Genomic DNA, 27628 nt, shown 5'->3' with positions numbered 1-27628 from the left:
GGTAAGCTGGGACGAAGTGAGAGAGTGGCATGGACTTATATATACTACCAAATGTAAAATAGATAGCTAGTAGGAAGCAGCCGCATAGCACAGGGAGATCACCTCAGTGCTTTTGACCACCTAGAGGGGTGGGATAGGGAGGGTGGGAGGGAGATGCAAGAGGGAGGAGATATGGGGATATATGTATATGTATAGCTGATTCACTTTGTTATAAAGCAGAAACTAACACACCATTGTAAAGCAATTATACTCCAATAAAAGTGTTAAAAAAACAATAGACATAGGGATAGTCAAAAAAAAAAAAACTTGAAGGTTTGGAAAATTCTCAGACTATCCATATATCATGCTCTGGAAAAAAGCCAAGGGTGTGGCTGAACAGTGGTTTGCTGAAGAGATCAGGCATGTGACTCATGGATCAATCATCTCAGCAGAAGCCAGGAATAGAGCTGTGGCTATACAGGAAAGATCTGTGGAGGACCCTGTTGTTTGGAACTCTCTGGGCTTCTTGGACCTGGATGTCTGTTTCCTTCCCCAGGTTAAGGAAGTTTTCAGCCATTATTTCTTCAGATAACTTTTCTGCCCCTTTTTCTCTTCTCCTTTTGGGACCCCTATAATGCGAGTGTTATTTCACTTGATATTATCCTATAGGCCCCATAAGTTATCTTCTTTTTTTTTTTTTTTTCTGTGGTACGCGGGCCTCTCCCGTTGCGGAGCATGGGCTCCAGACGCGCAGGCTCAGCGGCCATGGCTCATGGGCCCAGCCGCTCCGCGGCATGTGGGATCTTCCCAGACCGTGTCCCCTGCATCGGCAGGCGGACTCTCAACCACTGCGCCACCAGGGAAGCCCTACTTCCTCATTTTACTTGACTCTGTGCTTCTTTCTGTGTATTAGGGGAAACAGCTACCTCTCTCAGTCTTGAAGAGTGGCCTGTGTAGGTGATTAGCCCTCTAATTCAACCTTGCCCTAGGTCTTCTTTGTCTTTTGAACCTTTGTGATTGTCTAAACTGCCTGATTTATTCTTGATATATGCCTGTTATGGAACATATGCCAAGACCTATTAGTATTCCAAGGGGAGGAATCCCGTTTATCGCCTCGCTTCAGGCTGATGGGAAGCCAGACACTTAGGCAGCAGCCTTTAAAATAGGCAGATATATACAGTCCTGCAGGGCCACAGTCAAAATCCCTACCTGCCTCCATTCCAGGAGATCTGGAGGTGTCCTCGGGGTGCATAGTTGCTTAGACGAGTGTATGAGCTCCTGCGAGTTCTTATTGAGCTGTAGTGAGGCCAAGGGGGTGTGCAGGGCTGGTGTCTCCCTGCTTACGTTCTCTGGGTGCTCTTCCTTAGCTCCTAGATGTGTGGAAAATCTGAAGCCTGTCCCTCAGGCTGAAGATCCAAGCTAAGTAAATAGGCCTTTTTCACAGGAAGACTGGGGTTTTATTTAGTGTGCTGTCTGTGCAGTCCCTGGGGGGCGGTGTGCCTTTCCAGGAACTGTCTTTCCAACTGGTACAGTCCCGTGGAGCTCAGTATTGCCAGCTCCCTTAGCCACCAGGGCCAAGTGATCAAGGGGTGTCCCCTGTGTGGATTGCACACACCTGCTGGCTTCAGCAAGGCAGCTGGTGAGTGTAGGGGCCAGGGCATGCTGGCCAGTGTCAGAAAGGCTGCATGTGCCTGCAGCTCTCAGCAGTGCAGTGGGAGAGTGCCTTGCCTATGTGAGTGAGCTGGCTTTAGGCGGGGAGAGGAAGAATGCTGCAGCTGCTCGTGCTTGCCAGTCACAGCTCGGGAGCCAGGGAGCGCTGCAACCACTCTGGCTTCAGCAAGGCAGTGGGATAGTGCTGCAACCACTTACCCCTGCCTATCCAAGCAAGGCTGGGGGGTGCCATTTCCAAGCTTGTCTGCCTGTGCTAGCAGGGTAGGTGGGGGGACAGTAATGGCACCTGCCGCTGCCTGCGTCTTGGGAGAGTTTCAGCTGTCCCCTGCCCCTCCAGCATGCTTTTAGATTAGCAAACGAGTTTTCTTACATGTAGTCTAGGCACTTTATTTTCTTTCTTTTTTTTTTTTTTTTTGGTACGCAGGCCTCTCACTGCTGTGGCCTCTCCCGTTGCGGAGCACAGGCTCCGGACGCGCAGGCTCAGTGGCCATGGCTCACGGGCACAGCCGCTCCGCGGCATGTGGGATCTTCCCGGACCGGGGCACGAACCCGCGTCCCCTGCATCGGCAGGCGGACTCTCAACCACTGCGCCACCAGGGAAGCCCAAGGCACTTTCTTTTCTTTCTTTCTTTTTTTTTTTTTTTGGCCGCACTGTGCAGCTTGCGGGATCTTAGTTCCCTGACCAGGGATCGAACCCATGCCCGCTGTAGTGGAAGTGTGGAGTCATAACCACTGGACCTCCAGGGAGTTCCCAAGAAATAATAAATTATTAAGACTGGAATAATTTCCAGCTTTGTATACTTAATGTTATAAATAGTGCATTCTTTTAGTAGTAGTTTGTAAAATTGTTTATTTCTCAGTGTGTATTCATTCATTTTGCAGTTGGGCATGAGCCTGAACATTGGTCTGTCTATAGAAGATACCTTGAATTCTATGTACTTGAGTCAAAACTAACAGAATTTCATGGTATGTTGTCCTTTTTGTATAAAACATTACATTTCAGCATTAGCTTTCTTGAAAGCTGTTGAACCAGCTTTCTGAAATTACTTTCTAATTTTAAGTAACTGTACTAAGGAAATGTAACAGTGACACTTGTGTGCACTACTAGTGATAATAGGAATGTACTGTTTTTATCTCATTTCTGCTTATTTATATTTTTTAAGTTTTTACAATGCAAATTTATTGCTTTTCAAGCAATAATGATATTAAAATTTAAAAGACAGTGGCAGAGAATTTAAACCAGGCATTTGAGTTGCTCTTTTCTTTTGCCATCATCTTCTGTGGTAAACATGTTTCTATGCGACATGACAAATGTTTTGATTTAGCTCTTAGATTTCGATATGGAAAAAAAACCTTGTAGTTGTGTGTTTCTTTTAAGGGTAGATCAATCAGAAAAGCAGAGCACTCTTTCTTTTCAGTCTTCCTCTCACCTCTCAGTCTCTCTTATCTGTCCATTTATTTTAGTTAATATTAGGTTTATAGTCATGAAGTATTTCTAGTCACTTTGTATGTAAATTGCTGAGCTTGAATTGTGTATTCTGAATCTTTTGATTTTAGAAAAGTTCTGTGGAGTGTCCCCTGATCCAAATTCAGGTTGGTTTTGAATTGTAAAGGGCAGGGAAACTTCTCTACTCTGCTATAAAAACAAAGCCCACAATAAGGAGATTATAGAAAGATAAAAAATACAAGGTCCCACTCCATACTTTTTTGTCTAGATTTTGAGTTTGTACTTGTCCTTAAATGGTTTTCTCTTTGCCTTTGCCAGTCTGGTACAATGCCATCCTTGTCTTGGTCTTTCTCTGAGACTTTTCCTTTTGATTTAGAGTTGAGAAAAGATCATTTATCTCCGTAATTTAAAATCCTGGACCAATCAAAGTTGGTTGGATTCTCAACAATATTTTTCCTTTTTGGTACTAAAATGTCCAAAGTTGGCCCTATCTGAGAAAACATGTCCATGGTTTTTAAATTTTGTTTTTAAGCTTATATAGCATTGGCAAAATGCTGCCATTTTCTCCGTGAGAGAGTAGGTATTTCTTCAGTAAGATTTTGTCTAATAGAATCCCACCAATTTCAAAATAATCTCATGATAAGTTTTTGAAGCTTTTTTACTAGTATAGAAGGCTAAATAAATCTGTGTCAACGAAGGGAGGTGATATTTTGGATATCAGTAGAGTCAAGTTCTTTGGTCTGGTCTTCTGACTTTTGAAGCTCTCTGATTTTGTCAAAATTATATAAATGATAATGCCACATCTCTACAAGGCAGCACTGGGAATCTGAAGTTGCCATAGTAAATTATAAATTAGGTTTTAAAAATAATAGCAGAACATAGTAATAACTTTCATATATATTAATTTCAGGCACATTTCCTGATGCCCAGCTTCCTTCCAAGAGGATCATTGGCCCAAAAAATTATGAGTTCTTAAAGTCTAAGAGAGAAGAGTTTCAGGAATATCTCCAGGTACAGCTCCAACTTAATTTAAAACATCCTCTAATTTGTCTCTTTTTCTCTTGTACATACATATGTGCTGTGTCTTACAATACCTGTCAATGTGGATTTCTAGAATCCTTTATTAAAAAAATTTTTTCCCATGTGGAAATGAATTATTGTCAAGAGTACTTTTTAAAAGAAATTTGATAACCAGTGAAATACCATATATTTTCTTGGAGGAAAAAATGTCTTGTATTGGGCATAGTTTAAAACTTTTGATGTGGGAAGTTAGAGAGAGAAAAAGAGAGTGAGAGAGAAAGGAAGAAAAAACTTTTGATGTAAAACATTAAATGCATTCTAAGAATACTGGGTTTTTTTTTTTTTTTCTTATTTTTTGTTTGATTTTGTGTTTAGCACTTTCTGAACTCTGGAATTTTTCCCTCCTGTTTTATTAATTTTTTTTTTTTGCAATTGTACATTTTTTTAATTACTTGGGATCTCCTGACTCTCTACCATTCACCACTTGGAATTGAATTCCGTTTTTCTCAGTGTGTGCACATTGTATTGTGTAAACAATGTAATTGCTATTTCCATTGTTGGTGCAGTCTGCTTAAAAGTTACCTACTTGAGACTCTTCTAAAATTAATGACCATTTTTCTTTAATCAAGTAAATAAGATCAAAAACTGGATAATTTTATTTGTTTTATTTTTTAAAACTCTCCTGGACTTCCCTGGTGGTGCACTGGTTAAGAATCTGCCTGCCAGTGCAGGGAACACGGGTTTGATCCCTCGTCTGGGAAGATCCCACATGCCGTGGAGCAACTAAGCCCACGTGCCACAACTACTGAGCCCACGTGCCACAACTACTGAAACCTGCATGCCTAGAGCCCGTGCTCCGCAACAAGAGAAGCAACCACAATGAGAAGCCTGTGCTCTGCAATGAAGAGTAGCCCCTGCTCGCCACAACTAGAGGAAACCTGTGCACAGCAACGAAGACCCAACGCAGCCAAAAATAAAAAAATAAATTTAAAAAATTTAAAAAATTTAAAATCTCCTTTATTTGGACATGGAATTTTGTAGTTTTAATTAAGTGTTAATTCAGTTAAATTTGGATGCCTTTTAGCCAACAATAAGTACTTTTTAAATTAAAAATATTCAACAGTGTAAAGGGGTATTTACATTATATTTTCTGTATTTGAGCCAATGAATACCTCAACCCAGAAGGTATTTTTTTCATAACTTTTTGGTGGTATGAAAATTGAAATATGATATAAACATTAACTATTGCAAGGATATTTGAATACAGCATATGCTGGTGTTAACCTGTGGTTTTGTTGATATCATTAAACCCATTATTTGAACCAACTAATTCTAAGAACTAGAGAACCTCATTCTAGAAGAAATATTTTTTGGTAATATGGAGTTAAATGTTGCAGTACTGGTATTTCATTTTTAACTCTTTCATAGTTACAAAACTGAATATTAGGTAAGACTGGGTTAAATCTCGCTTTAAAACGTCAGTTTGTCTTGTAAGAAAAAATAGTGTTGCAAGCAGATCAGGCAACAGAGTCTCCAAGTTATTTCACATTTCCACGTTTAGTTCTCTGCAAAACCCTTTATACCAGCTTCCTTTAAGTATCAAGATAGATGTATGATATTGTAATACTTTTTTTTAGTTGAGAAACTGAGAAATAATATTAGCTAATGTTTAATCTTCCTTCCTGTGTATCAGGTACTGTGCCTTATCTAACAGCACTGTAAGTAGGTAGTGTTATCTTCATTCTACACATCAGGAAACTGACTCTTAGGCAATATATGAACTTTTCTAGGGACACCTAGCTAGCAAATGGAAGAGCAGAATTCAAACCCATTCATGTGTGACTATAGAGGTCTTACCCTGTTATATGATGCTATTCTTTCTATAAATGTGCTTTGTTATTATTCTGAGTATGAAATAGCCTTTAAGGATTTAAAATTGTTTTCTTGGTTAAAAAAATCATTTTAATGTAGTTTTCATCACTCTTCTAGATTGTTAAAACTGTTTTTCCCCCGTTTTTTTTCTGTTTTTGTTCATCAAGAAACTTCTGCAGCATCCAGAATTGAGTAATAGTCAACTTCTGGCAGATTTTCTCTCCCCCAATGGTGGGGAAACACAGTTTCTTGATAAGATACTACCAGACGTAAATCTTGGTAAGTCAATTTAAATAATCATATAGAAGAGGATAAACTGAAAAGAAAAGAAGCAGTATTTTCAGATTAATTTAGAAGAATAATTTATAGAGTGAAGCCATGTATCAAAACTCTGAAGGACTTCTTATATACTGTTAATGGGAACATAAATTTGAAAACCACTTGTAACTTTAATGGAGTATAATCTATAAAAATATTGAATCACTGTGTTGTACACCTGCAAGTAATATAATATTGTAAATCAACTATACTTCAATTAAGAAAAAAAGGAAAACCACTTGGAAAAACAGTTTGGTGTAAAACTGAATGACCCAGCAGTTCCTCTCTGAGATATACACTCTAGAGAATCTTGTATTCATATTTAACAATGTTCTTAGCAGCATTGCTTATAGTAGCCTAAACTGGAAATAATGCAGATGTTCATCAGCAATAGAGTAGACATAAATTATAGTAGTTTCACAAAATGAATACTTAGAGCAATGCATACCCATGGCATGTAGCTGCTTGGAACAGTGTTGATAATCTTAAAAAACATGATGTTGAATGAAAGAAGCAAGAGGCAGAAGAATGTATGCAGCATGATTCCTTTTATATAAAGTTCAGTATAGACTAAGCAATAAGATAAGCTGGAAAAGTTTGAATAAAATTGTTAAATATCATAATGGAAGAGAAGCAGTATTTCTAAATGTATTTTATATAATGTCATCTTAAGTATATATAGAACTAAATGAATAAATATTACAAGTGGGCATTTGGCTTTTATCTGTATCTCTCCAAATTTTTTTTTTTTTGCGGTATGCGGGCCTCTCACTGTTGTGGCCTCTCCCGTTGCGGAGCACAGTCTCTGGACACGCAGGCTCAGCGGCCGTGGCTCACGGGCCCAGCCGCTCCGTGGCATGTGGGATCCTCCCGGACTGGGGCATGAACCCGTGTCCCCTGCATCGACAGGCAGACTCTCAACCACTGCTCCACCAGGGAAGCCCTCTCCAAATTAATACATATAGTTGAGCCAGAATATTTGGTGTGTGTCTTATCGAGGGAAAATGTGAGAACATTTTGTATTTGGTTATACATAATGTTTAGGAGATAGAATTGGGTAGACCTGGTTACTGACTAGGTTTGACTGAAGAAGAAATGATCAAAAAATAATAAAATTAAAAAAAATATTTCAGATGTGGAAAACACAATATATTGGCTTCAAAATGTTTAAAAAGGCAGAATTAAAATGAATAAACATTTAATCAAGTCTCCAAAATAAAAAAAAATGATCCAGGTTTCTGTTTATACAACTGGATGAATGCTGCTACTTGCTGAGATATGGAATAAATTTAGAGTAGTTCTGAACTTGTTGAGTTTATAGAATCCAGTTGAGGAAGTTTTATAAGGTAGGAGAGGCCAGGAGAGAGGCACAGAATAGAGATTTGTATGTTATTTGAAATCAGATTGAGCAAAACATTTGGCTCAGGAAGAGCATGTAGAAGAGAGAAGCACAGGATGCAACACTGTAATTCAAAGAACTTGGGAAATTCTGAGGTGGGAGGAGTAATTTATGGGGGTACCAAAGGAGAAATAGCCTGGTGAGAGGGTTGGAGGTTTGCATGTTATAAAACAATCTCTATGTTATTTTTCATTAACATGCCTTTTGCTATTGCCATTAGAGTCTACTTTTTTCTAAACTGGACTGAAAGAAATTTAAGTTATATTAATCAACTTTGACTGATTTTTACAGTCATTTCTAAATGCTTGAGAAAATCTCGTGATGTTTGATATTTTATAATAAAGGAACCTGGAGTTACGATCAAGACAAAATTCTTGCAAACAGGATTAGAATATATATTCTTAATCTAAAGCTGAGAATGCAAACTATTCAAATAGCCAATTTAAATAGTGTAGCAGTTTTTAGAACTTCTTTTTCCTTTTGACTAACTTTTGCATACTTTTAGATATCTTTATTTATTCACCATTGCTTAAAATGTTTTGAAAACATTTCAATGGAAAATTTCAAATATACACAAAAGTAGAGAGATTTGTATAGTGAACTCCTTATCCCTTCAATAGTTATTGACACTTGGCTTGTTCCAGCCCTTCACCTGCCTCTCACCCCACTGGATTACTTTAAAGTATCCCAAATGTTGTATCTATAAATAGTAAGACTACCTAATTTATTGTAAATTTTTGTTAAGCGTGAAATGGTCAATTATAAATTTTTTTTTACCATTTTGCTTTTTACTTGGCTGTTTAGTGTTTTAAATTACCTAGTAAAGTATTTATATGAGCAGTTATGAGGTATATTATGCCTTGTTAAAATTAATATTTTACTTTTATTTGCAGGGAAAATTATAAAGTCTGTTCCTGGAAAACTAATAAAAGAGGTGAATAACTGATTTTTGTGCATTCTATAAAATGATAGTTATAAGCATATTTAAATAGCAATAAATTTTAATGGGTTATATAATAAAATCATAATCTTGGTTTTTATACCATGATCTCCACAGAAAGGTCAGCATTTGGAACCTTTCATCATGAATTTCATTAATTCTTGTGAATCTCCAAAGGCTAAACCAAGTAAACCAGAACTGACCATTCTCAGCCCTACTTCAGAAAATAATAAGAAGGTACTGTGCATTGCCTCAGAGAGCCATTAAGTTTGAAGCTGTCCTACTTGAGATGACTTTTCCATTATAGGGAGAATCCTGTGTTAATGAAATGGATGGGACTTTATATTTTCCTTATGTGGAAATTAATTGTACAATATAAGGAGTATATGTAGTTGCTTCGTTCTTTGCTTTAAACGGGGTGGGTTTTTTTTTCCCCTTTATAAATTAATTTTATTTATTTATTTATTTTTGGCTCTGTTGGGTCTTCGTTGCTGTGCGCAGGCTTTCTGTAGTTGGAATGATCTGGGGCTACTCTTCATTGTGGTGTGCGGTCTTCTCACTGTGGTGGCTTCTCTTGTTGTGGAGCACGGGCTCTAGAGCACAGGCTCAGTAGTTGTGGTGCACGGGCTTAGTTGCTCCGCGGCATGTGGGGTCTTCCCGGCATGTGGGATCTTCCCAGACCAGGGTTCGAACCCGTGTCCCCTGCATTGGCAGATAGATTCTTAACCACTGTGCCACCAGGGAAGCCTGGGGTAAGTGATTCTTTAGAAACTGTATTCGTAAACTATCATTCTGTATTCTGGGGAATTTTTAAAAGTGGTTTTCTTAAGCTGTAAATCACCAACTTTCAGTAATCAAGGAATTAATTGCTATAATATATTTATTTGCTGGTATTATGTAATTTTAATGGCTTATAAAATAGTTCATCGATTCATTGAACAAATACTTTATTATGTGCCTGCTATGGAGAGGCACTGGGAATATAAAGATAAATTACCTGTCTGAAAGAAGCTTAGTTCAGTGCCAGAGTAGGACCCAGTATGGGGAGCTATGTGAGCTCAAAGAACAGTTCCCCTGCCCAAAAAAACACCCTTCATTTTGTTTATTACTATAAAGGGTATCCTTAATTTTTTTCACTTTATAGGTTTATTATTGGTAAACAGTAATACAGTTGATGGTTGTATATTAATTTTTAATTCAATAATCTTGCTAGACTTATATTAATTTTAGTAACGTATCCATTAATTCTTTTAGATTTACACATGCAAATGATGGCAGTTTTCTTTCATTCATGGCTAGGACCTGCTATACAAAGGGAATGGTTGCAGTGTTTCACCATTAAATAATAAATAGTGTAGCTTTTTTTGTAGAAATCCTTTATGAGGTTAAGGAAATTTAAGTCCATGTTTATAGGTGCACTTAGCCTATAATTTTTCTTTCTCATTGTATCCTTGTCAGGTTTTGGTATTAAGGTTATATTAACCTTTTTCTATTTGCTGGTAGAATTATAATTGGAATTATTAGCGCTTTAAATAAGTGATAACCTGTTAATAGTCATTTAGGCCTCAAGTTTTGTTTGTGGGAAGTTGTTTTTTTACAACCAATTTAATTTCTTTTATGATTATAATATTCTTCAGGTTTATTATTTCATGAGTCAGATTTTGATAGGTTATGTTTTTAAAAAAATTCTCCATCTTATCTAAATTTGAAAAATTTTGGCCTGGAGTTGTCAATAATATCCTTTTTTCTTTTTGTTTTCTCTATAGTTATATAACTATAATTAATTTCTCTATAGTTATATAGCTATAATTATAACATCTATAATTATGTCCCCTTTTATTCCTGACATTTTTTGTCTTTTTCTTTCCTTTTCCTTTTTGATCAATCTTGCCAAAGCCTTTTTCCATTTTATCATTTGGTTTTGTTGGTCTTTTCTATCAGTTTAAAAAAATTGTTTTAGATTTATTTATTTATTTGGCCACACAGCGTGGCTTGCAGGATCTTAGTTCCCCGACCAGGGATCGAACCCAGGCCCTTGGCAATGAAAGCACGGAATCCTAACCACTGGACCACCAGGGAATTCCTTATCAGTTTTTGTTTTTAGTTCCTTAATTGCTGCTATTTGATTATTATTAATGATAATAGACTCTTTTTTTTTTTGGCATACTTTTGGGGTAAGTAGGGCTGAGATTTAGTTGCATTTTAGCATTTTTGCTATAAGTAATTCTTCATATCTTGTTTTTGTCTGATATATTAGGCCTTTCTGAGCTTTGACTATTATTGTCCAAATAAACTTTGCTTAAAGCTTAATGTTCACCTCTAAACATCCTTTAATTAAATAGTGATTTATAACCTTTAAATCATGTTAGAATTAAAATTAGCTATTACTGATGTTTTTATGCATCTTTATATAGATATGTTCATTTGCTTCTTTTGGTGTAAAAAATCAAAGGGGTTCTTTATAGATAATGAATTTTCTGTTATGTCTAAAATGAAAGTAGATTTTTATTTAATATTTTGGCCCCCCCAAAATATTGTATTTTTTAATTCAATTTTGGGTGTAAATGTGGAATTTTGGGGGCAGATCTTAACCTCTCTGATATTGTAGGGTTTTTTAAAATATTCTCTTTTGATTGGACAAAGTTTAAACACCTTTGCTCTGTATCACTTTACCCTTAGTAATTATTATCAGCAGGTGTAATAAACTATATTTTTTATTATTTCAACTTTTACTTTAGCTTTTCAATGATCTGTTTAAGAATAATGCAAACCGTGCTGAGAATACAGAAAGAAAGCAAAATCAGAATTATTTTATGGAAATGATGACTTTAGAAGGAGTCTATGATTACCTGATGTATGTAGGTAAGATATCTGTGGTTACTGTTAAAACCTGTTTCTCATTCATGTATTATATTTTTTCTGTGATGCAAATTAATGCTCTTGAGTATTGCCCCATTATAATTTTTTTTAATTGAAGGTACTTTTTAAAATAAGAATTCAATGTATATAATTGATCTTGAACATATTAAAGTTATTAGTGTTTACAAATAAAATATTGACCATTTGTATTTTTTGCATTGGAAAATGTTCAGACATCTATTTTACCTTAATGAAGTGTTCTGTGTGATCCTTCTCAGGACGGGTGGTCTTCCGGGTTCCTGACTGGCTTCATCATCTCTTAATGGGAACTCGAATCCTCTTTAAAAACACCCTGGAAATGTACACTGATTACTATCTTCATTGTAAACTAGAACAGTTATTTCAGGAGCACCGTTTGGTGTCACTCATAACACTTCTCAGAGGTTTGTATTTTCTCATGTGTTTGTTTCATGTTTTGAGTACTCTTAAGGATTTTAATTAGACCTAAAAGAGCGAAAAGTCTTGCTTTTCTTTGCTTTATTAGTATTTCTACCATGAGGAAATACTTTGTATATAATAGGTGAAAATTCCAGCAAATGTTTCTTTTTGTCTCTTTTTAGATGCTGTATTTTGTGAAAACACTGAACCTCGCTCTCTCCAAGATAAGCAAAAACGAGCAAAACAGACTTTTGAAGAAATGATGAATTACATTCCAGGTAATGTAATATTTAAAAAGTAGTTTAATATAGATTAGCACTCTTTTGAGGTCATGATGTATAGTAATTATTGAGGCCAATTTTTACTGTGAGTTTTAATTTTAGAAATAGTTACAGAAACCAATTAAAATTAACTCAATTAGTTAAATAAAATTTGGTTTTTATGATGTTAGCACTAAGAACTTTAAGGTAAGGCTGTTTCTACTCACACAATAGTCGGATTCTTTCAATAACTTAGAATCAGACTGATCAAAGTGATAGGTTTGTGGGACGGTTGGAGTCCTGCTGCCCAAGCACTTCACCAGGAGAAGAGCTAAACTAGTGTGTGTGAGTGAAAGGTCAGAATTCATTCATTCATCCCAAGTTTATTGAGCATGTTGCATGTGCCAGGCACTGTACACTTGCAGAGCGCAAGGGATATAAAAATCGTACTTGGGTAGCTCAGTCTGGCAGGAAGGTAAACATACAAACAAAACATACATGTGATTATAGAGCCATGTTCAAGTTACTTAGTATCTCAAAGGAGGAGGGTGATCCCTTCTCTTATAAAGGAGGTAGGCTTGGGCCACTGAATGAATGAATGGTAGTAATCTCTTACGGAGATGGGAAACATGAGGAAAAAACGTCGCGAGGTCAAAGCAGAGGATATTTAGTTTAGGACATTTTGAATGTGAAGTGCCTATACATTATTCAGGAGGAAATGTCTAGTAAGCAATTAAATATCCAGGTTTGGAAATTGGAGGAATGATGATATAGGATAAAGATATGGGAGTCATGTGTGAGTGGGTAATAATGCCTGGGGAGAAAATATAGAGTAAGAATGGAAGGTACCTTAGAGAATTCTCATCATTGAAAAATGAGTCTCAGAATGAGCCTGCTGCTCTGTGTGAAGACAGTTAAGTTAAATCCCTGGTCTGAATGTGAAAGTGAACCACAGCTGTATTTGAGTGAATCTTCTCTAGGTATATAATGAAGTAATTTCTTTCTTCTTTTTTATTATAGTGACCTTTAGCATTTACAGTTTTAATAACAGTCTTCGTTTTAACAACATGGAAAGCCAGTGAATGTAATAATTTCTTATTTTGCTCAGGCACGAATTTGAATCACATTTACTTCAAGACTTCCATTTGGGAAGAAGTAATTTAGCTACTGAGGAAGCTTAGCATGCTTTCTGTTGTCCTCTACTCATTTCTTCCTTAGTGATGAAGAATCTGAAAGGATCGTTTATTTTTGTCCATTATGCTTCATGCATATTAATTGGGAAATTCTGTGTAGTATTGGTGAATTAAAGGATTCACAAAGATGCATAAATATCAAGGATCTACTAAACTTATTATAAATTGAATTTGGCTTTTGCCTCTTAGGGTTAGATTTACCTTATAAAAGCAAACATAAAATGAGAATTTTCCATGAACAGCATTAAGAGTTTCATTATGATCGGAGTGGAAAGGACAAATATTTGAGCACCTTGTTTACTTAAGAATAATTTTATTTTCCTGCTTGGAGGAAAACATTCAGCACAGATTTTAATAAGGACTGACTCTGTGGTAATAGGAGTGATACATGACAGCTGTGTAGTCACACATGAATTGGAACTTTTGGGACCCTAAATTAGTGTGTAAACATTTTCCCAGAAGATTGTTCTGTAAGATAGTCAATACTAAGTATGCAAAAAGTACAGAAATAAAGTGGTCATATTCATTGAAGAGAGTCTGTGTTCACCATAAAATTAAATTAATTATTAAAAATGTTAAGATATTCAAATATTATGAAAATATAGAGAGTAAAAAGTAGAAGCCATCCTGTCCCCACTGTGCAGAAGTAGCTACGAGCTCCCATTTGGTGTTAATCCTCACAGACAGTTTTTATGTATCTCTATACATGTATGTACAAATGTATGTGCATAATTTTAGCATTTTATTTTGTTTTACTTGAATGGGATAATAAAATATGTATTATTTTCCAACTGTCTTTTATCACTTAATAGTATAAACAGATTTCTTTACTGCAGCATTCCCCAGAGCTTGCAGTATGCATTGTGCATTGTGAATCTCCTAAAGGAGGATTCCCAATACTGCATTTCTTGACCACAGAACCCTTTTTTCCAAGAGCTTCTTGCCAGAACACTGATTTAGGAAATGCTAATTTACAGTTTTTGCATAATACCCGGGAAAGAGAGTGGAGATTTTGCTTTATGATCCAGTAAATGATAAGTCACTTTATAATATAAAATTGTTTCACATGTGGCTTTCTTGTTTAGATCTGATAGTCAAGTGTATTGGTGAAGAAGCCAAGTATGAAAGCATCAGACTTCTTTTTGACGGTTTACAGCAGCCAGTTCTCAACAAGCAGGTAAAATTCATTAAAGCAGGTTGACTAGTGTTGGCTAGGTTTAGCAAATGACACAGTAGGGTGTCTGGTATATTATTAACTGTGAAGTGATGCTATACTAAAGGAAGGCAATGTAATTCAAACATACGGATAGGAAAAAGTATCTTTGTTAATAACTCTCTTTTGCTGAATACCTTTTTTTCTTTATAACATGAACTGTTTTGATTTAAAATAAATATATATTCACTATAGAAATTTGGTATATACTAAAAATTCATGAAAAAAGTAAAAATTTAAATATAAAGAATTCCATCATTCATTCAGGTTACATAGAATAACCACAGTTAACATTTTACTGTTTATAGTCTGTTACATAGCCCGTTGAGATCTTAATACAGCTACAGTTTTGTATCCTGCTTGTTTTCTTTAAAATTGTTGTTACATATAAAATGTTTAACGTAAAATGAATTATGAGGAATAATAGTAAAATGAATTCATGTGTATGTAAAACTCATCTTTAAAATAGAACATTATGGATACTATTGAAGCTACTGCTTTTGTGCTTGTTTTATATTGTTAGTTTTATTCCCTGCCTTCCCCTTTAGCGGTAAGCATAGTGCTAAATTTGTGTTTATCGTTTTTATGGGGTTTTTTTGTCTGATGCCTTAAAAAATATTTTTTTGGCGTTTTAGCTGACTTATGTTTTATTGGACATTGTGATACAAGAACTGTTTCCAGAGCTCAGTAAGGTAACTGAAAAGCAGCAATTTTTCTTTATGTTTTTAGTGGTATGCTGGCATTTATTTTAATTAGAGACATAAAAATTAAGGAAACCCTTGTGATTCTGATCATTTTAAAAATGAACACCCTTATTTTCTTCATTCAACATGCTCAAACATAGAGTGGATTTTGGGAGATAGGAGCTGAATAGCCTCTGCCTTGACTTCCTCCTTTCCCAATTACAGTCAGATAGGGACACTATACCCTGTAGGGCCAGAGGAACGTGTGAGTTTACCTCCTAGCAGTAGGATGGGCCAAGCTCTGCAGGCTATCATCTGCAACACTGAATGCTGTGTAACTCAGACTTGAGCATTTTTGAAGCAGTTGAGCTTATATGAACCCAAGAACACAAAATGAGTTGGAATTGGAGGATGCTAATATTATTATTATATTGAATTTTGAGGATTTTGAGTTTTGAGCATTGCTTTTTACTGTTTTTATTTTTTGGCCAATCCCTTTGGTCAGATGAAATAACTGTTCAAGGTTGTGATACAGCAATGAAATGTCAGTTTCATAGAGGAAACCAGATTTGGACTATTTACCTATTGAATACAAGTTTTCAAGTTATGGCAGTATTAAATGTATATTAAAACAGGGTGGCAGTTATGGATAGTTTGTGTTCAGTTTACATGGGAATCAGTACCAGGAAACGTCCAGCTCTCTGCTTGAGACTTTATGAGGTCTATCGCTATACCTTGCCATTTTTCTTCTCTCTAAAACGTAAATAATTTCTTGTGGATACACACACACACACACACACACACACACACACACACACACAATATCTTAGGTTAGGATTTTAATACACTGAAACTGTTAGGCAATTTACAAATCAACTCTGGTTTGTTTGTTTTTTTCTCTTCTATTAAATAGATTTCTTTTTAATTTAGGTACAAAAGGAGGTTACCTCTGTGACGTCCTGGATGTAAACATTTGGATTTGGGATAGAATAACCAGTTGAAATGTCTGCTATGCTAGTGTAGTCGATATGTGCTGTTTTTTCTTTTACTTTTGTATATTCTTATATATATCATGTAATTCAGTGTCTGAAATTTGGATTTTGTTTGTTTTAATAAAGACTAACACGGACTTAATAATGATGAAAAGTGATTGGGTCTCATAGCCTCCTTTATGAGTTCTTCATAGCAAACAAGGGACTTCTTACTCTTGCTTGATGATTGGCAGGTTATATATAACCCTTTAGGGTGTAAAAACTGAGTACTTAAAGATATTCGTGTGATTCAATGTGTGATTGAAGTTGCATTTCATTGAACGTATATAACTGTATTCCAAAAACTTATATAAACAACTTAGTCAAGTAGATTTTGGGTTTATGTTGTCTCTCCAAAAGAAAAATATGAATTAACTGTATTCTTTGAGGAAAGTTAAATAATTATTTTTAAAGTTTCAATGTTGAGAATTCTACTGATTTCTTCCCATGATATGCTTTTCTCCTTCAACCATATTTGTCTTTCAAGAGTGGGCGTTTTGTGTTTGGTTATTGGCTGTAGTGTTCATTCAGAATATATTTATTGAGTTTCAGCCATGTATCAGGCACTGATAATGTGGGAACTCTAAATATAAGTTGGAAAACTAACCCATTTAATGGTACTATTCATGTATGTTTTTGAAAAGTTTGTAAAAATGGTCATTAGATATTGTAAATGTTTTAAAGGTTTTGCCAGTAGTTCTATTATTTTTTTTTAAATTATCAGCATAGAAATTTATTTGAATTCAAAATAATATGGTTATATTTAGGATAATATAATAATTCTCTAAAGCACATATCATAGTTGGCTCTGAGACAGTTCTAAAGATGTCATTCTTTTGAAGTCAAAATGTAGTAAGAATGTACAAGGAAGCAAAAATATAAAAAATAAGTTTGCTAAGTATTGGGAGTTGTTATAGGAGGGGCACACCAAGGTAATGTAACAGAGTTCAAGTTACATAGCATGCAGCAAGGAGTTCTCTTGCTTTACCAACTCCTGGAAAATAAACCAGTAACCTCAGAATGCAAGAATACCACCACGGGGTTAGCAGGACAAACTTTCTGAGGGACACAGGGAGTAATTCACTATACTTACCCTTTCTCTAACTCCTTGCCTCACACCAATTTCTTTTCTTTCCTCCAGGATAGGTTTTATCCCATGGAAAAAAAAAATGTGGTTTTATTTGTAAAGTGGAGTAAATAATATCCTGATTGAAGTAGGCAACATTTTAACTGACAATGCTTAGGAATCAAACTTTTGAGAAAGGTCAATCAGCTAGCTAGCAGAGACCATCAGTGGCTTGCAGAAAAAAAAAATTCAGATAATGTGTGTTTGCTAAATAGATAAAAAGAATAAGCAGTTAAAAATGGGTGGAAAATCCCAGGGTTTATTGTGACCTAGACAATCAGAAGCAGACAGGTGACCTTTGATTAAGCCCATTTACTTGTGGAGTGAGCTGTGAGGGGCTCCAAGATAGAGTTTGGTTTCCAACAGTGTCCACAGCCAAAGGGCAAACTCAGAACATCTCCTTGTCTCACAGAAACTGGAACATGGATGAGAAGTCTTTTTTGGAGTAGCCCTTCGAGCACATCATCCTGTAGATCTGATGGGCCTGACTGCCCAGAAGGATTGGGCTCTTCGTGCTGGCAGCAGAGTCCTGTGCTAATCCCAGATCCTTAGCCATGAGTGTTGTTCTGAATCCACCCTGATAGTGATTAGCCAAGGGAACTCCATCCATCACCCCAGGTACAGGATTATAAGTGTCACTTGACCAACATTATCCTGAGCTCATATTTAGGATTTTAGCTAAGAGTTTGGGGTCAAGCCCTACCTGATTCCCGAATGCATAGCTGCAGCAGTCCCAGCCATACTGATAGCTAACAGCAAGTTGTTGCAGATCTTCGCAGCCTGCCCAGTCCCAGCAGCTCCACGCCACGCCACATTGCAGCCCACGCACCCTGGCAGCTCTTGGGCAGCAGCAAATTCTTCTGCGACTCCTCCCACCGTAAATGTGAAGCTCCCAGACCGAACAGCTCCCACACCACCAGAAACAGGGGCATCCGTGAAAACTGCTCCCATTTCCTCAACTTCTTTGGCCAATTCGTTCAAAACCGTAGGATCAACAGTACTGGAATCTATTAAGAGTGAGCCTTTCTTCACTTTTTTTTAGAATTTCATTTGCTCCAGAACAAGCTTCTATCGCATCGATGCTGGTGGGCAACACTGTAATAATTCTGTCAGCTTTTTTGGCTACATCTGCTGGGGAAGACACTACCTGTTCACCTGCATCTAGAAACTCTTTGCATGCATCAGGGAACACATCATAAATAATGAGTGGATAGCCATGTTTCATGAGATTTTTTTTTTTTTGCATTACGCGGGCCTCTCACCGTTGTGGCCTGTCCCGTTGCGGAGCACAGGCTCCGGACGCGCAGGCTCAGCGGCCATGGCTCACGGGCCCAGCCGCTCCGCGGCATGTGGGATCTTCCCGGACCGGGGCACGAACCCACGTCCCCTGCATCGGCAGGCGGACTCTCAACCACTGCGCCACCAGGGAAACCGCATGAGATTTTTTGTCATTGGATTCCCCATGTTGCCTACTCCAGTGAATCCAACTGGAGTCTTGGAAGCCATTGACCTAGAATACACCGCTGCAAGGCTGGCCACTGCTGGTTGCTGCCGGCAGCTCCAGTACCGGAGGCCAGAGGCAGCTCCACGGAGCCGTTAGGAGGCTGCTATGCTGCCCCCGCCCCGCCTCCCACGGTGACCTCCTCCGCGGCTCCCAGCTCACCTACTGGCTGTTAGGGTGCGTGGTCTATTATCTTTTTAATTGCTTAAAAGTTCTAGACTATGTATGAATTTCTTTGAATTGGTGCTTTACTACCAAGCCTTAAACATTTACTAGTTTCTCAGGGACAGGTGGGAAATTAATCAGTCTAATTCTTCACATTTAAAAATCCATAGCATTTTGCATATTATTATTTAAAGTGTCACGGTGAACTGGAAAAATAAAATATGTACAGCCCTTTTATGCCATCCTCACCCACTTTCCTATAAATTGTGGTATTTTGTTTATTTAGATGAGAAAAAAATTCTTATGAGTGTATCAAATGGCCTGGGCTACCATGATAAAATACCATAAATGGGGTGACTTAACAGAAATTTATTTCTCACAATTCTGGAGGCTGGTAAGTCCAAGATCAAGGTGCCTGCAAGGTAGGTTTCATTCTGAGACCTCTTCCCTTGGTTGTAGACGGCTGACTTTTTTCACTGTGCTCACATGACCTCTTTGTGCGAGCGTGTGGGAAGAAAGAAAGAGATCTTTCTCTATCTGCTTCTTCTTGTAAGGCCACAAATGCTATTGGGTTAGGTTTTATGACCTGATTCAACCTTAATTACCTCCTAAAGACCTCATTTCCAACTATAGTCATACTGGAGTTTAGGGTTTCAGCATGTGAATTTTAGGAGGACACATGTAAATCTATAGCAGTGAGTGAGCTCTATTTAAAGAAAATGTGCTGTATAAAAATCTACAAATACAAAATCATTCGCATAATAAAAGGGAAAGGAACTAGATGCATTCTCTGTTGGCCAGGCATTTTATATCACATTTCACCGTCCAGTAACTGTGAGATGGTATTATTCCTGTTTTATAGATAAGGATAATGAAGCCAGAGAGAACGGTAAAGTTGGAATTCAAACCTAGGTCTGTCTCTAGTCTTCGTGTTCTTGTCGTTGTTGACCCGTGAAAGGAGCCTTTATTTCCAAAAGCGGTCACTCTGGATCCCTTTAAAAAGTAAGTTCCCCTGGTGCATTTCAAATATTTTACTTTGCACATTCCTTTCTATCCATCTCTATGTGTGTCTTGTAGTGCATGAGTTTCACATTTTGAAATGTGTTTATAGAAATAGCTCTCTGTTTCTGGTTGGGGGATAAAATGAAATTAAATAGATGGGAAGACACTTTGAAATTTATAAAGGACATTATAAGTTCGTGTTATAAGTGTAATCATTTAGCTGTAGATAGCAGAAACTTCTGAGAAATGGTTGAAAGAAAGCAAACATATTTATTGATTTATCTAACATATCTAAAAACCGTTAGATTTTACAATAAAAAATCAGAAGTCTAATCTGCCACTGTTCTTTGCAGACTGTATAATGATACAAGTTGTAACTTCAGATATGGTCAACATTAGAATAAAAATGACCGACTGGCTAAATGAATGAGCAAACATCTTGCTAGTCTACTCCACTTCCATTTCAAAGACTATGTTGTCTTTTATGTATCCAGTAGTGTCTTCAGTGTTGCTAGATACGTAAGGAGAAATCCTTAACCTGAGGCCTATGGCCCCTAGATCGTCAAATCCAGTGAAAAACGTTTTTTGTATTTCACTATTTTTTGTTAATTTGATGTTTATGATTTTTTTCTATCAAATTATATTAAAGTATTATTCCAAGTAAGGGATGTGGCTGTATTCCAGTAAAACCTTACTTACATAAAGCAGTGGCAGGCAGGATTTGGCCCTTAGGCTAATTCCTGATGTGGAAGAACGAAAGCAAGGAGGGAAAAGGGATGCTCTTAGAAAACTTGTAATCACCTTCATATTAGGGAGTGGCAGGGGGGAGGCTACAAAATTTACTCTTTGGAGAAAGGCATCTGTCCTTCTTGGGGAAGACTTAATTGGCCTTTTGGTTGCAGAGGGGTTAAAGAAGACTCTAACTGCTCTGCGTAATGAAAAGGGTGTTTAGGTAGAGAAGTTATTTTCTTAATTGCTTACTTTCTCTGGAGGGGCTGATACCGGAGAAAAAGGACTGTGTGGCTTTTGGACTGAGTCGGGAGGGTGGCAGAGAGGCAGGAGAGAAGGAATCATGCACGATTTGTTTACCTTATTCTACACGTGTGTACTGAGTGCTCACCATCTGCCAGGCAGTTTTAGATGCCAGGGATATATTTGTGCATTTCTAAGCTTACATTCGAACCCAGGGAGACAGACAATATAAACAATATAGATAAGAAAATAGTATATAGTATGTTAGAAAGTAACAAGTGCTCAGAAGAAAAATACACTGAAAAGGAAAATAAAATGGTATGGGTGGAGGTGTGCAGTTTAAAATAATGTGTCCAGGACATTGTAGAAAAGACCGGAAGGAGGTGAGATATCAAGCCATGCAAATATTTTCGAGCCCATATTCCAAATATTTGGAAATAGCAAGTGCGAAGGTTTGAGTGGGAGTGTGCCTGTTTTGTAGAAAGAGTAGCAAGGAGATCAGTGTGGCTTCATCATGGTGAGTGAAGGGAGATAATGTCAGAGAAATGACGGGAGAAAAGATCACAAAGGGCCTTGGAAGCCATTGTGATAACTCCCTTTTACCTGGTGTATGATGGAAAGATTTTGAGCAGGCCAGCAACTATATTGTGGTAGAATTACTTTGGTTACTGCATTGGGAGTGCTGAGAACAGACTAAAGAGTAAAAGTAGAGACAAGGAGCTCATTTAGCAGGCTGGTGAAGTAATTCAGTTGAAATGACAGTCATCTGGATCAGGGCAGTACTTGTGGAGTTTTCGTGAAGTTGAGGTCTTTTGTTTTTAAGTTAGGCAACAGAATTTCCTGATGGACAGGTTGTGAGTTTGAGAAAAACGGAGCAGCCAAGGATGACTCCAAGGTTCTGCCTGAGCAATAGGAACGATGAAGGGCCTATTAAATGAGCTGAGGGAGATTGTGACTGGCACGTGTTTTGAGGGGAAGATCAGGAATTCATTTTTGGACACGTAAAGTTTGGGGGGGGCCTATTAACCGTCTTAAATAGAGATGCCAAGTAGGCAGTTGTATTTATGAGTCTGGAGTCCATGGGAGGGGTTATAAATTTGAGAGTCACCAGGATCAAGATGTAAAACTGGATGACAGCACCAAGAGATGAAGTGTAAACAGAAGAGAGAAGCAGTCCAAGGACCGTGCCCTGGGGCTCTCCAGTGCTTAACACTAAGAGAGCTGAGAAGGAACCCCAGGAAGGACTCCCAAGTGATGGGTTTGGTGGATGCTTTTTAGGAGCATTGATATCTCACACTGAGTTGTAAGTTTTCTTCTTCATTGTAACTCCCTCCATTTATGCCCACTTAACACTTCAACATTATGCTAGCTGCTTTTGGGAGTGAAGGGAGTACTGTATCCATATTTGGGGACAATGCCTGGCGGAGAAAATGGGTACGGCCTGGAGACTTAAGTTTTTAAAAGTGGCTCAAATGTCTGAAAAAATGGGTGACATTGAAATTTCTTTATAAGGAAATGTGTTTTAGGTAATTTTCTAAAGTTTGTCAGATCCATTTTCGTCATACAAGAATGAAAACTGCATAATTTTCCCTGAGGGATTTTATTCATGTTACTTAATATCGGAACTGTGCTTCCTATTTAACTTCCCTCCCGCCTCACCGCACACACAGGTGCTCAGGGGAACTTTCTGACATTTTCTCCTAGTGTGGGCTAGTTTAATCTCTTGATTGTAAGTGATGGAACTCAACTTTGCTTTAGAAAAAGAAAAGAGAAATAACATATTTTTTCATGTAACCCAACTACAGAAAGGCAATAATGGAGTTGTCCTCAGTATGACTTACCCAGCACTTGAATAGTGTTAGGACTCTCTGTGGACATATGTCCATTTCTTGTCTCAGCTTCTGTCCTGTTAACTGTTACTCTTGTGGATGCCTTCATGTGGGAGAGGACGGTTAAACAAACTGTGGAATCACGTGATGATACAGAGGGGCAAAGAGGGAGCTTGTCTCTCTCTACATCTATACCCATATAAAACTTTGTGGAAGGATCCTTATTGTCTTGGCTTGCCTCTTAATTCAGACCAAGATGATCAGGCACTATAACTGTGAGGCCTAGGTCATGTGCTTCCACCAGAGCTAAGAGATTGCTTCTGTAATTAACTGTCCCACCAGAACTACCTGAGATTGAAGAGGTTCAGTGTCTTCCCAAAATGGGGGCTCTTTCCAGGAGTGGGAAGAGATGCTAGATTGGCAAATACGTGCATGCGTTTCTGTTTTCAGATGTTAATTTTGGCTGTCACTTCCACTCAGCTGTGAACAGTCCAAGTGCCAGGATGTGTCTTTCTCACCCCTGTATCACCTGTGCATAGTCCAGCAGCACCTGGCACTAAGAAGGTGATGGGCACAAAAAGACTAGTTTGTGGGGGGATGGACACAAAACGACTAGGTGAGTTGAGGTGGAATGTACGTGCAGGGAGTTAAGAGGCAGGGGTGTGGCCTGTGATCCAGGTCCCTCACCTCTCTTATGACTGTTGCCAGAGTGAAAGACATATTAAGACCAGGGCACATGCCTCTCTCTCTGTGATCCTGAACCAGTGCTGCAGGTAAGGTGATCATGTCAGCTAACCTCAGGACACTGGTGACTCATGTGCACACTCAAAGATTTCTGAATCAGATAAAAGGCATTTCAGGAGAAGGAGGAAGCAGAGAGAGGTGTTGGAAAGAAAGGGAAAGGGGCTGCTATAGAGGTCTAACTGCTGAGAAGTTATAAGGGAGCACGAAGACTGATATTGATTTTTTTCCCCAAATAGCCACAAAAACAAGAAAAGTTATACTGAATGCGGCCAAAGTATTGAATAATTGAAGGACATTAAGTATATAAGAGATACAGCTGTGTGGACACTGACAGATACACTTAAGTTGAGGAGGCCGGTGAGCTGAGCACCAGAGGGAGGGAGAATAGCCCTGCTGAAGCATTGCATTCTGTTGAACTGCACCAAGTGCTCACTCTTTCAATTTTCGTTTTTTTTGGCCACACCATGCAGCTTGCAGGATCTTAGTTCCCCGACCAGGGATTGAACCCGGGCCCTGGCAGTGAGAGTGCTGAGACCTAACCACTGGACCACCAGGGAATTCCCTCAGTTTTCTATATTGATGAAAAGTTTAAAGATGTTCATGCGGTCTTAAATAGATTAATGATCTTTTGTAAATGATGTGGACTTGTGTTAATTTTTTTTTCTTCTTTTTTATAAATTTATTTATTTATTTTTGGCTGCGTTGGATCTTCGTTGCTGTGTGGGTTTTCTCTAGTTGCGGTGAGTGGAGGCTACTCTTCATTGCAGTGTGCGGCTTCTCATTGCAGTGGCTTCTCTTGTTGCGGAGCACGGGCTCTAGGCGCACGGGCTTCAGTAGTTGTGGCATGTGGGCTCAGTGGTTGTGGCTCGCGGGCTCTAGAGCGCAGGCTCAGTAGTTGTGGCGCATGGGCTTAGTTGCTCCGTGGCATGTGGGATCTTCCCAGACCAGGGCTCAAACCCGTGTCCCCTGTATTGGCAGGCGGATTCTTAACCACTGCGCCACCAGGGAAGCCCTTATGTTAATTTTTACAGTCTATTAATATTTCTAATAGTTGTACACTCTCCTCCCTCTGTTAAGGGACCTCTGGCATTAAGCTGTGGCTGGTATCTAGAGGAGATTAGCAGTTGTCTCAGCTCTGGGATTGAGCCCACTGGTGTCTCTTGATCTAGATTTGAAGGGGATGACTAGTAATTTATTACAGTGAATAATATTTAAAATACTTAAGTCAATGTGTGATTTATTTTTTCTATTTATATTTTAAATGTGAATTGTATTGGCTTCCTCATTAGCCCTGTAATGCTACTCCCATTCACTTGCATTGTGGGCTTTCTTGAATGGGTTAGGGAGGGGCAGATGAAGCAGTGATCAGATAGTCAAGGAGCCAGCAGCCTCCTTATCTAGAGAACAGTAATGACCGAGGTTACCTTACTAGTTTGTTCATTATTACTTGTTCTACAGTAGTGTCTGGGATCTCTTGTTTTATAGTCCCATCTGTTCTTTCCACTTTTACCCAAAGATAGATACTCCTCAGTAAGGAATAAGGCAAGGCTACGTGAAGAAAACTTGAGCAGGATAATGATACATCTGTGTGGTAGATGAACAGGAATGATGCTATATGCATTTCTTAGTTATGACACAAGAGTTATCACAAAATCAGTTTCACAACATGATAAATTAGTGAAATTTTTAGGAATGCTATATAAATGTAAACATATAAAGTCAATACATTGTGATTTTACCAGAAAGATAAGACTTGTTTATTTTTTAAGTGTATGGATTTTCTTACTTCATCTGCAGAATATAGATCTGAAAAAAAGTCAACACCAAATTAAAAACTCAAGCTCAATTAGAAATTTGATTAGCCATATTTATTTTTTCTTTATAAAAAAATATATATCTTAGGGACTGATTTCATTACTAATATGCTTATTATTTAATGATTAAAGTACCAGAAAAAGTTTAGTGTTGTTTACTTTTAGAGTGATTTTGGCTTTCATAAAAATCTGGATTTCATACATGTGAATGTACATTGTTGGAGAGGAAGTTAAGAACTCAACATAGTTTTCAAGACATACTCAGAAGGTAGCGTTTTTAACATCATTTCATATATATTTGTGGTACTAGGAGATTCTCAGAGTACTCACAGGGGCCACTTCTCACTTTTGATTGTCCGGAAGTGGAACATCTTTATTTGGAGGAATTCCAAGGTAATTGGGGGAGGGGGCATTGAAGGAAGCCAAAAGGCTGGAGATGAGTCCTCACTCAGCCTTCTTTTATCTTTATGAAAGACAGCTTGGGCCTGAACCAGGCTCAGCTTGTTATTTGCTCCCATCTGTATGGAGGTACCAGGACAGCCAGTGGCCCTGGCAGGTGTAGCTGTGGTGGAGGTGAACGCAGCAGCACCAGGCTGGTGTATGAAGGCTGTTCCCGTGGCAGGATTTTAGCCATGCCTCACTTTCCTTGCTTGCTCTCCATTTCTAGGCCTGGCTCTCCACGCTTCCAGATGATTCTGGGGACTAGCTAATATTCTTCTGGTATGTCTCTGCTGATAGACTTTTTGTTTTTGCAACCAAAAATCCCAGTGAATAGTGAGTCTATAATTTCCATTGTTGTTTTTATTTTATTTTATTATTATTTTTGAAGTTTTTCAGTTTTATTTATTAATTTACTTTGGCTGCACCACATGGCTTGTGGGATTTTAGTTCCCCGACCAGTGATCGAACCCGGGTCCACGGCAATGAAAGCCCGAGTCTTAACTGCTGGACCATCAGGGAATTCCCTCCGTTGTTGCTTTTAATATGCCAGTATCCATGTCATAGGTCAGAGTTAAATTGTCTTCATACCCTAACTAGCTTACTTGTTAACCGAATATTTTCATCAAGTATTTCATTCAGGTTCTTAGAGGGCTCAGTACGCCTTACTAGAGATTGGAGATCTCCCAGCTTGTTACAAAAGTTTAAAGCTCCTGCTTTTGACTGCATTAGTTAGGAAAACTCGTTCCTTTTGATTTGCTTGGGTTGAGCCAAATCAGCTTCTAAAATGTGTCCTATTTTACCAGCACAAAAATAACATTAATTGTAACCCTTCATTTGTAAGGTTGCCTCAGGGCTGCCCCGGCTGATTACGTGGATCATCTAGGGGACGGTTATGGGTTGAATTGTGTCCCCTGAAAAGATGCTGAGGTCTTGTGGCAGGACTTTAGTCCCAACCCCGTGTACCCGTGAATGTGAGCTTATTTAGAAATAGGGATTTTGCACATGATTAAAATGAAGTCATTAGAGTGGGCCTGATCCAGCATGACTATGACTTTATACAGTATAAGGGGAAATTTGGACCCAGAGACAGACATGTACAGAGGGAAAAGGATGTAAACGCATGGGGAGAATAACATCTATAAGGCGAGGAATATCTGAGGCTAGCTAACCAGAGCTGGGAAGAGGCCTGGAACAGATTCTCCCTCCCAACCCTCAGAAGGAACTAACCGTGCCAAATTGATCGTAGACTTTTAGCCTCCGGACGGTGAGATGATGAATTTCTGTTGTTTAAGCCACCCAGTTTGTGGTACTTCGTTACAGCAGGACCAGGAAACTAAATCAGAGACCGTTACTAATTTAGGCAAGCCTAGTCATGTATCCACAGGGCTACACAGTCTCTGAGGGCGCTTACTCTGCTGAAAACTGCTGAGGGCAGCTCTGCCACCAACTGCATTTAATGTGTCTGATCACGGTGTACCAGCTGGTCTGCTCTATCATCGGCATTAATTGAGGAAAATTCTTGACGTACAACCAGTTCAGATAAGTTAATTAAAATCCCTAACACTGTATGACTTGAACATTTTTATTTTTAGGAAACCACTATTGGTCTTAAATTCTGTACATAAAAACCGTAAAATTTAGTAGTCTTACTTAAAATATCCTTTATTTACTGTTCTTTCCTACCTAAAAACTGCATGTATTTTTCTTGTTT

The 27628-nt window shown here is 38.0% G+C and overlaps 1 protein-coding gene and 1 pseudogene across 7 annotated transcripts in view; one reads left to right on the top strand and one right to left on the bottom strand.

Moving 5' to 3' along the window:
- SNX14 (sorting nexin 14) overlaps positions 1 to 16458 on the top strand; it is a 66686-nt gene extending 50228 nt beyond the window's left edge. For 5 of the 7 annotated variants that reach the window (XM_029223617.1, XM_029223618.1, XM_029223622.1 and 2 more), the window contains 11 exons: positions 2533 to 2616; positions 4008 to 4108; positions 6157 to 6268; positions 8600 to 8640; positions 8764 to 8883; positions 11385 to 11508; positions 11784 to 11948; positions 12126 to 12221; positions 14482 to 14573; positions 15245 to 15301; positions 16223 to 16458. In XM_029223617.1, coding sequence (XP_029079450.1) covers positions 2533 to 2616; positions 4008 to 4108; positions 6157 to 6268; positions 8600 to 8640; positions 8764 to 8883; positions 11385 to 11508; positions 11784 to 11948; positions 12126 to 12221; positions 14482 to 14573; positions 15245 to 15301; positions 16223 to 16261 — 1031 coding nt within the window. In that variant the 3' untranslated portion in view covers positions 16262 to 16458. The remainder of the gene's footprint in view (positions 1 to 2532; positions 2617 to 4007; positions 4109 to 6156; positions 6269 to 8599; positions 8641 to 8763; positions 8884 to 11384; positions 11509 to 11783; positions 11949 to 12125; positions 12222 to 14481; positions 14574 to 15244; positions 15302 to 16222) is intronic. The other 2 variants (XM_029223616.1, XM_029223620.1) reach the window with 2 other exon arrangements.
- Positions 16459 to 17837: 1379 nt separating this feature from the next.
- On the bottom strand, positions 17838 to 26110 carry LOC114896299 (annotated as a pseudogene).
- Positions 26111 to 27628: the final 1518 nt, after the last annotated feature.

The sequence above is a fragment of the Monodon monoceros genome, unplaced genomic scaffold (genome assembly GCF_005190385.1).
Source record: "Monodon monoceros isolate NGI ecotype Baffin Bay Population unplaced genomic scaffold, NGI_Narwhal_1 Super_Scaffold_15, whole genome shotgun sequence".
In the NCBI taxonomy this organism is placed as follows: Eukaryota; Metazoa; Chordata; class Mammalia; order Artiodactyla; family Monodontidae; genus Monodon; species Monodon monoceros.
The sequence above is the reverse complement of the archived record's forward strand: the minus strand, read 5'-3'. Positions and strand labels throughout refer to the sequence as shown.